The sequence below is a fragment of the Mizuhopecten yessoensis genome, unplaced genomic scaffold, assembly GCF_002113885.1.
Source record: "Mizuhopecten yessoensis strain PY_sf001 unplaced genomic scaffold, ASM211388v2 scaffold11185, whole genome shotgun sequence".
NCBI lineage: Eukaryota > Metazoa > Mollusca > Bivalvia > Pectinida > Pectinidae > Mizuhopecten > Mizuhopecten yessoensis.
Window position 1 is genome coordinate 755,935 of NW_018408922.1, and position 15,187 is coordinate 771,121.

The 15,187-nt window shown below is 33.1% G+C and overlaps 2 protein-coding genes across 3 annotated transcripts in view; both read right to left on the minus strand.

The window, feature by feature from the left end:
- Nucleotides 1–15,187, minus strand: part of LOC110440589 — a 170,203-nt gene that overhangs the window by 96,937 nt on the left and 58,079 nt on the right. The gene's annotated exons all lie outside the window — the stretch shown is intronic.
- On the minus strand, nucleotides 1,652–12,300 carry LOC110440593. Of its 2 annotated transcripts, none has more exons than XM_021483743.1 (9): nucleotides 12,228–12,300; nucleotides 10,327–10,497; nucleotides 9,663–9,783; nucleotides 8,138–8,192; nucleotides 7,443–7,491; nucleotides 6,350–6,393; nucleotides 5,420–5,490; nucleotides 4,669–4,743; nucleotides 1,652–3,351 (listed from the first exon to the last, which is right to left on the minus strand). In XM_021483743.1, the coding sequence occupies exons 2-9, from the start codon at nucleotides 10,464–10,466 to the stop codon at nucleotides 3,289–3,291; spliced, it is 618 nt and encodes a 205-aa protein (XP_021339418.1). In that variant the 5' UTR covers nucleotides 10,467–10,497; nucleotides 12,228–12,300; the 3' UTR covers nucleotides 1,652–3,288. The 2 variants fall into 2 exon arrangements, with proteins under 2 accessions (XP_021339418.1, XP_021339417.1); XM_021483742.1 differs by lacking the exon at nucleotides 12,228–12,300 and adding an exon at nucleotides 11,680–11,735 and having other exon boundaries at nucleotides 1,653–3,351.

Below are 15,187 nucleotides of genomic sequence, written 5' to 3' on the forward strand. Positions count from 1 at the left end.
AAGGGAAATAACTCTGATAATTTATCTTGACAACATCAAGCTGCGACACGTATGCTTCCTTTGAGCTTTCAAAAGAGAATTTTCCAGAATTTACTGGACGCACGAACAAAAGATTTATTGACTTTATATGAAATGTTTATTGCACAATACCAAAGACCGCAAACCTTATTCACACATGAACGGAAATATCAGTTGAATGGTTTTTCATTTATAATATTAGTAAAACGAATAATTACTTCCGTCTGTTAAGAATTTGTCTCATGAAAATTCAATTTATTCATGTTGTTGGGAGAGATTTGCTGCTATTTGATGTCATCCATCCTCGAAATATGTCACAAAAATGTGAAAACATAATTTATGATGCTCTTTCTGGGTTTTTGATGTTTTCCTGGGATCAATCGCCAATAAAATGTTAGCTTGATGACAATTTTCACAATAACGTTTAAAACTGTAATGCAATCAAATAAATTCCACATCAATTTGCAAATATTACAATTTTTGTTTGTTTGATGCGGGTTGGGAAATTTGTGCATGCAATGAAGTTTTGAAAAAAACCCACTGACATCGAGCAAAGTAACTTCCGATTTTAAGTATAGTCAACTTCCCTGTTGGGGAAAAAACCCCAACAGATCCATGTCATTTTTTTCGCCGATATTTTCAGCTGTCAAAACACTAAATGATGTTGTAAGTGTTGTAATTCAAAATTCAATAGATCAGGGTTGTCAAATAAGATATCTTAAATCAAGATTTGTTTACTTGGTATGATTTTTTCTTTTTAATGTTCATAAATGTTAGTAAAATTTCCCATAATTTTAATTAAAGATACATTGTCTAACACATGAAAATACAAAGAAACATTTTTAACATATTAAGAACCTGCTTGATGAACCCAACAACTTAATTTTAACACAGAAGAATCTAAGCGAGGCAGTGACACCGTTGATTGAACCTGGGCCTATTGGGCTGACTGCAACAGGTCGATATTTTTATGCATGGGTATATTGTCAGTTTTGTCTGATTGTCATAAAAATCAAGTTTGACATTTATAGGATATTTATTATATACATTTTACAGATGTATTACCATATTATAGTTGTAGTCTTGCTCAAGTCCAATTTTATTTTTAACAAAATAATTGGGGGGAGGCACCAACAAATTCAAGCACTTATGTCAGAGATTTTACACACAAACAGAGTTGACTGTAATGGCTTCTCGTATCAAAGTATTTTTTGTTATTACATGGCACTTTTCAGTTTTTTTTTTTTCTAACAGATATGTATATGATGTTCTTTTACACTTACAATAACATTAACACTAAGTTCAGAAATTAATTTCAGTCATGAAAAGTGCATCAACAAAAGAACAATTACATTGAATATAATCAAACAGAAAAGCATGCGATCTATATGTTATAGATCTTAAAACTGATAAATGAAAGGAATTTTGTACCTGGGACCTCCATGGAAGGCCCTATACATCCTACACATGATGCAGTTGATGTTTTTATCTAATTTGTGGTATTTAACTCATTCACCCCTGAAGACACATTTGAACTCTTCCAATTCAAAGGTTGGAATAGTGCATTATAAAATGTCAAGGGGTGAATGAGTTAATCAATAAAACCATCCATTTTTTTAATCAAAGTATTATAATAATGAATTGAAATGTAAAATCACATTTTTTGCATCAAATATTTAAACAACTAATCTCATTCTATTCAAAAGAAAAATTAGTTAAATTAGACACTAGGTTCTAATGTTGTCACACTTGACAACAAGGCAGAGCGTCATTATGAATTGGTTAATTAATCAACGCAATTCTGCTATTATCTGGTAAGATTTCCAAACAAAACTAATATCATTGGTGTAGTTATGTAAATACCATAATGTAGGCTACAAAGGTGTACTAAATAACATTTAGTCTGCCGTTGCTTCTGTTCACCTGAACTTGAAACTGAAAATCTGAAAATAGGAAGTACCTTTCTGAGTGGAAAATACTGCAAGTATTATCTTATCATGATATTTCCAGTGAAAACATGTTTTTATCAACTGTATAACTCCTGATATTCTGGTATTCAATATCTAACCATAATGACTGCAGTAAGAAAGGAAGGAAGAAGGAGAATAAGCTATATACTTTATTTGGAAGAATATTTCTCCTAATTACAGACTCTAGTTTTGTTTTACAGACAGATACTGATGTATTGTTTAGACATGGCGAAATATAAAATTAAAAACACAAATAGAGTTATCACTAACACCTTCATGCCTATGTCAAAATGATCAGAGGATGTGTGATTTTTTTTCAATAGAAAGATGAATTATTTATTTTTGCTATGTAAGTTTGGGTTTTCAGTATAAAATAAAAATAATCTCTGGTAATAGCCGGAGATATGAAGGTTTTTCTCCATCGCTGAATCATTTTCTCTATTAAAAGTATGATTAACTTTTAGGAAACTAACCTTCATATCTTTCTACATCCAAGACAATAAATATGTTATTATATTCTTATTTCAATATCTAATATTGAATTCACCCTCTTGTTTAACAGGCAAAACAATCCTGTAATTCAATGTTCATACTGCAGTCAATCCCAAGATCTAATCTTTATAGAATTAGTGACGATAGCACTATTTATAATATACAAGTTTGGTGAATGTAGCAGTGGTACTTTATATAGTATTTATTCACAGGGTAAAAAGGATGTTAAATCCTCCAGTAATCAAAACAAGTATTATTCACAGTACGTATACATCACTTGCGATACATGTACAACATTTCACAGCACATAATGTAGCCGTGTAAAGGGAGATAACTACAATGAAATTTGATAGTTGTCATATATATATACATGTATATGATTCCAACAGAAACACTGCCACACCTGTATTGACGTCTAATGTTCTGTCTGTCTAGATCCATACACTTATAAGTCCAATAGGAAATCTTATCAATCAGGGATGGCAGCTTTATCAAAACATTTCATTTATATATATACATGTTTATGTTTCCCCGCAATTTATAACACAGGATATCATGTGCAAAAAATGTCAAACACAACATGAAATGTCATTAAGAATTATCTAATTATGAATTTGGCAAATTTGGTTTAGTGCCACTTTCCATCTTCTCAACAACTTTTCTTTTTAAGTTCACAGTAAGAAGGTCCAGAAGAAAACAGCCAACAATTCCCCTTCTAATGGCAACCCGGACATCTTTTCACATTTCCTCTGACGGAACATAGCGTCTCGTCGTTAGAAACGTTCTGGTGGTTATGTATTCTGGTTGTTCATGTTTCTTCTGCTGGTAATGTCACATCTGCAGCGATTTTGTCAATGTCAGCACCTAAATTCTGTGAAACAGAAAGTTTATTTAAAATCAATTCCCATGATTTTCCTATAACTAACATATAAAGGGGTGTTTTATGTGTCAGATAGGTTATGTAAAGTAAATAGTGTTTACCGGGAAACTTTCCCCTGCAGTTTAATTTTCGACGTTTTTTCATGACAGCAAATATTAGTACACTGTTTATGATAAGTTCATATGAAGTGTGAAATTTTCTCAGGCCAAATGTAAGTGAAAGTTCCCAGGTATATAGATTTCAAACTCCTTTCAATAACTAACCACCTATTCAGACCGGTTTATTGTCTTTTTCATGTGCCAGTTTGAAATTGTTTCGTATCCTAATCAAAATTAACTTTCCTGATTAAAGGTTTAATTCTCCTGATCAGAATTTTAAAATTTCTGATCAAATATCTAACAATAATATGACAACCCAAAGCTGGAGAGAAATTTTTTTTTTAAAGCTTATTGAAAATTGATTGCACAATTTGTTTAGGGAATTGTTTTTTTTGTAGCACAAACTAAACACAGCACAGATGCAGGCCTTAATTACACTCATGATGAAGTTGAAATACATTAAAGAGTTGATTACTAACAAGTAAAATCAGAAGACAGGAGAGTGAGGAAACTGTTACTTTTGTCTAATTGCCTTAACATATAGAAATTGAGAAATTGGTTAAAATATAGGATAACTTTCCGAATCATATATTAAAGATTACACATGTGATGATTAACGAGATATTTATCCAATTTAAAGGGATCTATATACATGTACCTTATTACTTTTGTTTATCTCTGAAAATGGCAAATGAACGAAGTTTACTCAGGCCAAAGGTAGGTGAAAGTTCCCCAGAAAGATATTCTACAGTGCAAGGGAGGTAACTTATGACCAATTTTCAGAGTTTATTTCAACACAATATTTTGTGGGAAAGACATCAGTTGTGAATTTACAGCTGTCAGATTTAAACTTCATGCGCTTGAAATATTGAAATTAAATCAAAACATTTTCAATGTTACATAATTCAAATTCTTGAGTAATTATAGTACTAAAACACCATTCCAAAATGACAACATCTTTTAAGATTTTTTTTCTTGAATAAAACCAATATAAATCATCCAATTTCTAATTCGGATTTTCAGAGATAAAACTAAGAAGATGCATATTTTTGTATCATATATTGGTCCAAAATGTCATGAAAAATATCCCCCCTCCCCACACAAAAGCAATATCTGACTCAACCCATTCAGAAGGTAGGATCTGCATGAGTATAGGAAATGTTTCAATTAAATTATAAACTCAAAGTAAATTTGATATTTTAGGACATACCTTCATATTTTCAAATAATTTTGATGATTCTTCATTCAAGCTTTCAACTCTTTTCTTCAACAATCCCACATTCTCCTGAAAAAACCCATACAATCATCTATAAATATTTGGAACAATGTTAACACATGTAGTTTCCATCATCCTACTGTCATAATTTAGTACCAGGTACATGTACCGATCACTATACAAAAATACTACAAAAAATAGATTAAAAAACAACATTTGTGCATATAAACAATAGTTTTCATATTAGAATTTCTATGTAGATTGGTGAAAAATTATTTTTTTAGTCAAGATTTTGCAACCCAAGATGGAAGCCTGTGGTTGAATTAAGAATTTTTCAAATCTGAATCTAGATTTGGAAAACTTAATAGAAAATCTTGACAATATTTGACTGCACAAAGTTTTTCTTTACTTCATCTACTCAAAATTCATTATTTAGCAAAACAAAATTAGACAACACATAATCTCTAAACTAAAAGTAGGTTGGTGGACTTGATTCAAGGACAATGAAATGTATAACACTTGGCGGCATTTCTTTATAACTATTATAGATAAGGATGGGCTTATTACCAGACACGGGCTTAAATGCAAACAAAGTACTTGCCTTATTAAGAGTTAAGATTAACTACCATTTGGGTGGGTGTGCTGATGGATTGATAAGTCAACATATCATTCAATTAGACATCATGTTTTACAACAACAAACTGTAGCAATGTTGAATTTCTATTTGTGTTCAACACAAACTTACCCTGGCTGCTTCCCTTCTCTTGGTCAGTACATCTGCTTGTGACTGGTCCTCGGTCATGTGTTCTAACGTCACTACAGATAGAGTAGGATCACTTCACATAAATACATTGTAAGTTCATTGGGTAACAAGTATAAGTATTGTACAATCACAAAATATAAATACAATGTATTATCACTACAGATATAGTAGGATCACTTCACATAAATACATTGTAAGTTCATTCGGTATCAAGTATAAGCATTGTTCAATCACAAAATATATATACAATGTATTATCACTGTAGGTAGAGGTCTCAAAGGATACCTAAAATGTAGGCCAATTACATGTACAAGACATCTATAATGATCACAAGTAGACATTTTAAGATCACCACTGTAAATGAAGTGTATATAAAATTTGACCACCACATATATATATGCATTTTAAGCTCAATACATGATAAGTATGTGCATGTATATATGATCAAAACGTTGAAAAAATAAAATTAACGACCGACTAAAAAACTAGCTGCTTTCACCCTTCACAGGGCTCTTCAGGTTGATCAAAACGTGTATACATATATATATACATTTTCTGATCACTAAATAAAAAGCACATACAATGTATGATCACTATAAATACATCTTGTAAGTTCAAATCATAACATAAATAATGATTACAAGAGATAAAGCATAAACTAATTATGATCACTATTGATAAAGTGTACTTATATTCTGCTGATATTTTATGATCAGCCTCAAATTCTTTTTTGATTTTGCTAATCTTGTTGAATAATATTGGGTTAGTTGAATTTGCACATGGACTGATCAAAATTGGAAACTTCTACCCCAACTGACTAGTGGTATTCAAAATAGAATGTCTAGCTCTGTAATCAGCTATAATTACAGTTATCCTATGACTCCTTGGATATCTCTGCTATGAGTACTGTACCTGGATTGATGTTGCACAAAAGCAGCTTCTTTTCATAACTTGTCCTGTAAATAAAGAAACATTTTTTATAGTATAAATCGGTAAACCGCTGCATAAGATAACAGGCAAACCCTAACCGGTATATATAGTAAATCGTCTCCAGTACTTGTATTACCATATACATAAGTATGCATATAATTTAAGGGAACAAGATGTTTCTCTTTTATGTATATAAGATAATTAAAAAGGTACATGTAGTTTAATATTATAGATAACTGTTACACTGAATAAGTACAATATACCTTTTTTTATATATGAATTCCAATAGTCATTTCAATCTAGAAAAATATTAACATATCAGAGCATCTAAAAAAAAACAAACGCATGCAATTGTCAGAGTTTTTCTTTGCAAGTTTTACATCCGAATACAGTCTGTTTCCCATAGCATAAAAAGTGCCTTATTTTCCAAAAATAACCAAAAAATGAGGAATATCTTCCCAATTTCAGTAAAAACAACACTATATTTTCCTAATTCATGAAGGAACCGGCTATTGTAATAATTTACGTAGAAAAAACATTGATTGTACATTACATGTATACATATTCCTCGTAAAAGTTGGTTGCTGGCTTGCTATTCACAAACCACTCACTCAAAAACCTAGAAACCTATGATGATTTATCTAATTCTTCCTACTCTGTGTTTTATACCTATAAACATCTCTGCATGTATTTATTTCATACTGAGACATAAGATACTCGTATATATAATTACAATACTACTTAGTGGCCTCTTATTTAGCTAGGTAGCAATGTTTTCTATCAGACATTTAACTTGTATAGGAGTGAAAAATGTGGAATTCCTTGGCTGCTGAAAGATGTCACCCTAATGTTAAACAAAAATAACAACTGCAATATTATTCAATTGTGATTTTGACTAACTAAATCATATTGGGGTTTAAATTAGAGTAACCAACACAATGTAGGCAGTTGGTACTTCACTTCATTTCATAGTACTCCATTTGCCAGTTTTTTGGCTACAAGTGAAACCACTGTACAAGTACATACTTAACAATAAATTCTACCTCACTTAGATCAGTCTATGAAGCACTCTTACGTTTTTTCTTCCATGGTTATATTCTTTGCTCGTAGCTCCTCTATTTCACCTGTTAATGAAGAAAAACACCGACTTAATGGACAACAATATTTTAGATGATCAGGGGTTTATTAGCATATGATTATAAAGGTAGCATTCAATTCACCGTGTAAGTGTAAGTGAATAATTTTAATCAGTTAAATTAGAGTTGCATAATGATGCAATGTTTCGGAATTGGCCTGAATGATGTGAATTCAATTTCTTTTCGTTGCTTAATTTATGAAAATATGTGTGTGAATACACATTCAGGCAAGCTATCTGGAGCACTGTGACACACTTGTTAATATGTTATATTATATTGTCATCAAGAAACTTAAAGCTGACAGAGCAAGTTAAAAAGCTTTCAACTGAGATTAAAAAAACCAAAAAAAGGGTTTTGAGATCTTCCCCATCTATTCCGACTATGGTTTCTAAGGGAGTGCCAACATTTTAGTTTGTCCTTGCTTGGTAGCGAGTATGGGTCTTGCTGGATATGAAAAGCGCATTACCTGTCAAACCAGTAAAATGTTGACATTTCCTTTAATAGAAACGTTAGTCGGAAGAGATGGGGAAGATCTCTATCAAGATTGTTTTTTTTTTTAAATCTCAATTGAAAGCTTTTTTACTTGTACCATGTCAGCTTTAAGTTGTACAGTACACTCAATCACTCATGTTACCTGTCAAACGGTTTTCCTTTTCCTCTGCACACTTCTGAAGCTCTGACAATCTTTCCTATAAAATTGAACAAGAATAAGTGAAGTTTTATCTGTTGGCTTTTATTTTCCCATCTTGAAGGCTTATGTTACTAAAATGAAAAATTGGCAATTCTGCAACAGACATCTAGGAGTGCAAAGTGTTCCATATTTAACTTTTTAGTGTTTTCCAAATATGATTTGAAGATATTGTCTGTTTAGTAATACAATGTATAACCAACTGTACCGATTTTTCTTTATGTATGATATTCAAAGCATTCACATCTAGAAAGATTTAGTAACCAAATATTCATGTCAAAAGGAGAAGCTGAAAATAAAATTCCAGACTTAGTTAACAACAAGTCCATCTTCTGACAAACTTTGGTACTGAAAAAAATCTAAGGGACAAAACTCTTTACATAGTAGGGCTGCTAGGGCACAAGACACAACTTCAGTACACGACACTCTAGATCAAATGTCCCTGATAGTCCTCACCAATATAACATATGGTAATTGCAGATAATTTAAAATATACCAAAACATTTTTTGAATATAGAATTTACTACACAGCCTGTTCCTTCATGAATCTGGAAAATATAGCATTCATTTTGTTGAAATTGGGAAGACGTTCTTATTTTTCCCCTTCATTTGTGGAAAATGAAGCAGTGTTCAGCTGTAAAACTAGCAAACAAAATCACTTTTACCGAAAACGATTTGGTTACACAGTGGAGAAAGGATAATAACCTGCTAGTGTGAGGCACAATCCCTGATTTCAGTACTCCCCCAACCCGCGAGGTATATACTGGCATACAAATTTGTTAATTATAGGTGGTGGGAATATGATATCTGATCTGGTCAAAGTGATAGACAGTGAACAAAGGGACATAACCAAAGAGGTACTCATATACCAAAATTTGGTAAAATTTCAAGTGATGATCATAGTTTCCGAAATATGCATATGCTGCTGACAAAATAAGACACTGTTAGTCTTCACCAGTAGTATTGCAATGTTACTTCAACGATACATTTTTTTCTGTTTGGTATTGTTGTATTCTACCAAATATCTAAAATGAGTATTGATCATCCTGAGTCTCCTTAAATAATCTAAATATCTATTTCTGCAACTACTGCTGTTGAATCCTTTGTTTTGAAACCAAAGTGATAAATGGTAAGATAATTATAATCATTGTTGAGATAGAGGAGCATCTCTCAAACAGTTTGCCGATGCCATCTTAGATTTTTTTCCTGTCACACTACAGGATATATAACAAAGTAAGGTCGTACTCTTTTGGTTTGTATCTAGAGAGTTTGACCAATCAGAAACATGCTTTCAAACAACCCTTTTTCCCATTGGCCCGTGATGAAATAATACCCCCATATTATACCATCTACAACATTTACTGCACTAAAATGTACCACATTGAAGGAAAAATACTTTGGACCAACTATGTTTACCGGTTTATCCCTAGTGCCAGTGGAGGACTAACTTGTTTGTCCTAGTGAAACCTACTCTTTCTTGGTCCAACCTTTGCTGTGCTACTGTCACGCCTTCCTTGTAATCTGATAGTTCATTTTGAAGCCTAGATGCCTCATCCAGGAATTTTTCTTTCTCTGTTCTTCTCTCAGAAAATCTGAAAAAAAAATCATCATAATTGTTCAAAGCTATTTCTCAAGACAAATTCCAAATTAATTTTAAAATAATCAACAATTAATAACTCCAAAATACCTTGATAAATCTCCGAGACCCCATTGAACAAATGGAAGTGTTGTTATATATGATGGTACATGTACTAGTGCTTTGTATGTAATCAAAAATGTCTCAAGTTAAAAAACATTTTAATACACACTTTACCTACAAATCTTTAAATTCCAAAAGATATATTTATATCTACCTACAATTAAAACCCTAATGGAACAGATATAACACATATATAAATATTTTTGACCCTATGGCAATATCATGCAAATCATTAGATTGCTTGTGTCATAATTTATATTCTTGCATAGTCACAATGTGAGTTTGGGAATGAAATTTCATGATTTCCTTTTATTGATTGGAAATTCAAAATCCATTTTGGAATACAAATGTCCTTTTAGCATTTGGAATGGGGTCCATTTTCCATTTCCGTTACCAGATTAAACACTGTTATATTACCGGTATATAATATAAGTACCCTTTTCTGAACTGATTGTTCTTTACAGCTGTTGATTGTTGCTTGCTTTTGATGTAAGTTGTAAATGTCTTCTTAGCCTCCTCTGGTGCCTTCTTGGACATCCTAAGAGGAATTCCTGATTGACCGCTGTAATTTGACATCTCACTTGGGTTGATTCTATATATCTAGCTTCTGAAAATGACAAAATTATGATGCTGACAATGAGATCTAAAAGGTACATTTATTTTTTTGAATACTAGTCAGAGTACAATATATATATTTCTATTTCAGATTTTCCGGAAGATTTCATCTGACTTATTTAAAAGAACGGTTCATAAATTACACGAGTCATAATAATGCTCATTTTATTCATATTAAGTACAATCTGCGCCCATTAATATATTTATATAAGCCGAGTTTCCTCAACAGACTAAAAGATATCTGGTAGACATGCATACATCTATCTGTCAAAATATCTTAAGCCTGATGTCAGGGCCAGAGGAAACTCAGGCTAATTCTGCATACATTAATTACAAATGTATGAACATGAATTATACCAAAATACTATACATTTGAATTTGCTCGAGAGACCGCTTCTATAAAGTTCACCTGTGTTTAAAGACCACTTTCAAAACTTCCCATTATATTATAATTATTACAGCTACTGTATATATAGAGTAGTGCATGCACCTTAATTGGCTCAATTGCAAGCAAATCAGGTACCTTAATTAATATTTGTTAGAGCGCTATAGCATCTGTCTAGAGTTCAAAGATCCAGGTTTGGTTAAAATCCCTGCTGTTGCAGTTTTCTTTCCTGTACATGTTACACTTTTATTCTCAAAACGACCTTTAACTTATGACTTTGGCTGTACACAAATTTGTCTTGAGTTGACTAGAGAGGATGCGTTTGGGTAGAGAATACTCTGACGTCCTTTTATGTGCGATTAAGCTTTTTTATTTACCAAATTTATGCAGTAAAAGCATGTATGTGTGCTGGTAGCTGCGATAACGTAGCTTTCTGACGACGAGAGATGTTTTTTTATGTATTGCGTCCACAGGGACTTGACACGTTCCTATATGACCCAGAATGAAAAAAAATACCCCCATGGTCAGACCCCAGATCACTTATTATTGTCAATAGTTTGCGCATAGCGGGAGGTAAAAACCATCCACGATAGCCGATGTACAATTAAAACGAGTTAAAAACAGATATAAAAATCCTTAAATTTTGATTGCTGCGCTGTAATAGATTTCCTAAATGCAGCATAATGATCACAGGAAAATTTATTCAACTTAAGCATTCCAATAATTTTGTTTCAAGAAATATGATCCGGGCAATGCAGATAGTCATATACTTTGCTTAGAATTGTTTACCTTTTTACAAATCCTCTTCGTCGTTTGAAATGGGCGGGTTAATCAGAAAATATTAGGAGAGCTCCAAAGAGGGGAGGTAACTCTCTCCGTACAAAATTCCTTAAAAATCTCCTTTTGGACATCTTGCACAAACTACAATCTCTGAATCTCATTTGTCGGAGCAAAACACTACTTATATCGTAGCGATTGGAAATAATTAAATGGATACAAAACTCAGTATGATGATTATTCTGTATTTTGAAACATATGGTCTTTGAATTTAAAAAGAAATAAAAAGCGACCGTGGCAAAATGAAGATGTTTCAAAATATTGGACCCACCGGCACAGTACGTTACCCCTTTAAAACAAACCAAAAAAATGTGGACCTATTTGATATCAAGCCAAGTGGAAAATAATCTAGATTGTATTTCTACGTTTTCTCTCCTTTTTGTGTGTGTACAAATGAGTTTACCGTCGGCATTTTAAATCAATTCTGTTAGAATTACCCCCCCCCCCCCCCCCCCCCCCCCCCCNTGGCGGGGGTTGTCGATGAAGGAGAAGTCGCTTACCCTTCCGGAACGCATGATCTCAGTATCCTTGTACCATTTTTGACACCTCTTCAAAGACCTGCGTGTTCATATTTCTTTCGTTCATAAGCTGTCATAGTTTCGACGGTTTCGGATTTGGTCGTGTTACTCTTCGGGATTCTCTTGTTGTTTGTTTATCAGAATTTTGCTGGGCACTCGGCCAAATCGTTGTACACAGGTTCCTACTATACACACCGAGTGTATTTAAACAACGACATAGACGTGAAATCTTATACAGGTTTGACCCATATACATTTTCATTGTAACCATTTGTTTATGTTTTACAAAATAACATGTGTAGATATGTAGTACAAAATAGTCACAGAACTTTTATAGCTAAGAAAATATGCATGTCATTAAATTCTAACCGGTAGTTACTACCAGACGTTATGTCTATAAACGGAATCCGCAGATGGTCTCCTACTTAATGGCTGAAAGTGGATCATGTAATGGTTCTAAATAACTTACATTTATTTACTATTAATGACTAAGTTATTGCGATGAATATTAGCTTATATATATATTAAGATGCACAATAAAATAAATGTCAATAAATTATGTATTTAATACATACGTTTGTAAAAAACAATTCATTTCATATTTGTTATCTTTCACGTTTGTGAGATGTTTCTGTATTTCATTATAGCTTCATTATACCAAAAAATAAAACTTAACACAAACTTTTCCTCTTTGACCATTGTATATGTGTTAGAGATACAAGAACTGCTATCAAATACCTTTCTCGAGGAGATAATACTGTAACTTGCCAATGTCTGCTACTATTTTGATAAGGGCTACTGGAACCAAATCATTGTTTGACTAAGACAAATTGGTACTGGCGAGATTGGGACGGTACTGCATATCACTGCCATTGGTGATTTACATTCTGGATTGAATATGCATGTTTCAAATTTGATTTTCGCATTTTTATATTGATGGCAAGGATAACAGATGTCACAGATTCCAGTTAACATCTTGCTCGTTTTTGTTGCCTCCTCTGGTTGTTGACTTTGTCGCATTCATGGTAGAAAAAAGATGGATTTAACTTTTGTTCCCGTTCCTAGTCCGCATATCGCCGACTTTATCGTTATTGCCGTTTTTCTATGTATCTGTATGGGGATCGGCGTTTACTATGGTTTCCAAACCGACAAAAACCCAACATTGGAGAATTATTTCCTCGGAAATCGCCGTCTTTTGCTTTTACCAGTAGCACTATCCCTGTTTGTGACGTTTGCATCAGCAATTTCAATTATGGGCGTTCCAGCGGACATATACGTATACGGAATTCGCGGGGTGTACATTGCTGTTCCTTACTTTCTGTCTGCGATGGTAGCGAGTGTTACAGTAGTTCCTCTACTGTACCCGTTACGACTCACCAGTACATACGAGGTAAGTGTTTAGCCACAGGTTTTTTTTCTGCGATTCCCAAAGTGGTAGATATTGTAACAGTTGCTGTTTTCGTGAGATTATTATATTTGCTATTTAATATTTAGGATATCCCCCCTTTTTTTTTACTTATTGGCCATGACATACTTTCGAACACCTTAAATTGCTCTTAAAGAATATCTGGTGGCGTCTTCTGCTGGATCCAGTCCTATTTATTTATATGACAGATAACAGTGTATTGCCTTAGTGACGACCTCATTTGATGATATAACCCACTGATTGGGCATTCCTCAGGGGTCGGTGCTAAGTCCGCGACAGTATTGTCCATATTTCAAACCAATCGATGACGCCGCCACAATCTGCAATATCTCTGTTATACTAATTAGTGACTCACAAATATAACATTTACAGACTACCTGATCAGCAAGTCTGGCATTCATGTCGCAATGAGTTCCAATATGCTGCAGCTTAATCAGAATGAGGCTGAATACATTGTTTTAAAAACAAAGCACATGTAGAATAAGACACGAGATTAGCAGCTAAAGGCAATCGGGAACCGTCGGCACTTTCCGTAAACGAGAAAATACTTGTACATTGATGAGACACGAGATTTGTAGCTAATGGTTGGCGACTATGTTGTGCAGACAGCCTCATTGATGTGCACTTCGACAGTTTTATAGCAAAAACACTTGTATGGTATATCTGACCATAAACTAACAGTCTTCAGAGAGTTCGGAATTCTGTATACTTTGTCCCTTCTATTTTCCTTTTCTATCTCTTCTCGTCTACTGAAAGACCACAAGGCCGTAAAAGCGGACGTGAAACCTTCAAAATCAAATCAAAATCAAATCAGACCAATTTGATACTGATTTACCTTCGTTGGTTACCTGTATGCTACATGTACCAGTACCAGCTTCTGATGTATATATAGATAATAGGCTCTAAATGCTCCTCTGTATTTGAAGGAACTTGATCAGGATATTGAATATTTAACTTAATGTTTATACTATTGAATGTTTTGTTCATATAGTATCTTCAACTCCGGTTCCGTTCGAAAGCCGTCCGTACTTTGGGGACCATGATTGGAATGCTTCAGACGGTACGTATGACAGATACTTAGGATACAAAATGAACTGTATGATTTTTGTTTGTCACAATGTATCATGTTTTATACTAGGACATTTTAAATGAATGAGGGTATTCGAAAAAGTACTGTATATCACTTAATATTCATCTACATGTATATTCATCGTTTATTGGGTTATTTTAACGTGGTTGAATTTTCACAATTTCGTCTCTTTGTTTTCGTTATGCAAATAGAAACGCATAAAGCCTATTATGTTCCTATCACAGGAAAGTATCTCTCGTTAGAACTGTACTGGTCTTGCCTTGAAAAATAGGAGTCCCTTATAACCATTGGATCAGGATTGTTCCTGTTAAGTCAATTAAAAATAACCTCTTCAAACTTGATTTTTTTTAAATTTCTTATTGTAATTATTATTATTTTAATTATGGTATCGTTTAAGAGATCGCCACAGATGTTTTAGATATTTTCA

Bases quoted from the DNA above. Each gene is read 5' to 3' on its own strand.
- LOC110440593 (XM_021483743.1), bottom strand. From the start codon at position 10,466: ATGTCAAATTACAGCGGTCAATCAGGAATTCCTCTTAGGATGTCCAAG. The intron at 5,491-6,349 runs GTACAGTACTCA...CTCTATCTGTAG, and splicing joins TTTGTGCAACATCAATCCAG to TGACGTTAGAACACATGACC. The intron at 3,352-4,668 runs GTATGTCCTAAA...TCTGTTTCACAG, and splicing joins AATTATTTGAAAATATGAAG to AATTTAGGTGCTGACATTGA.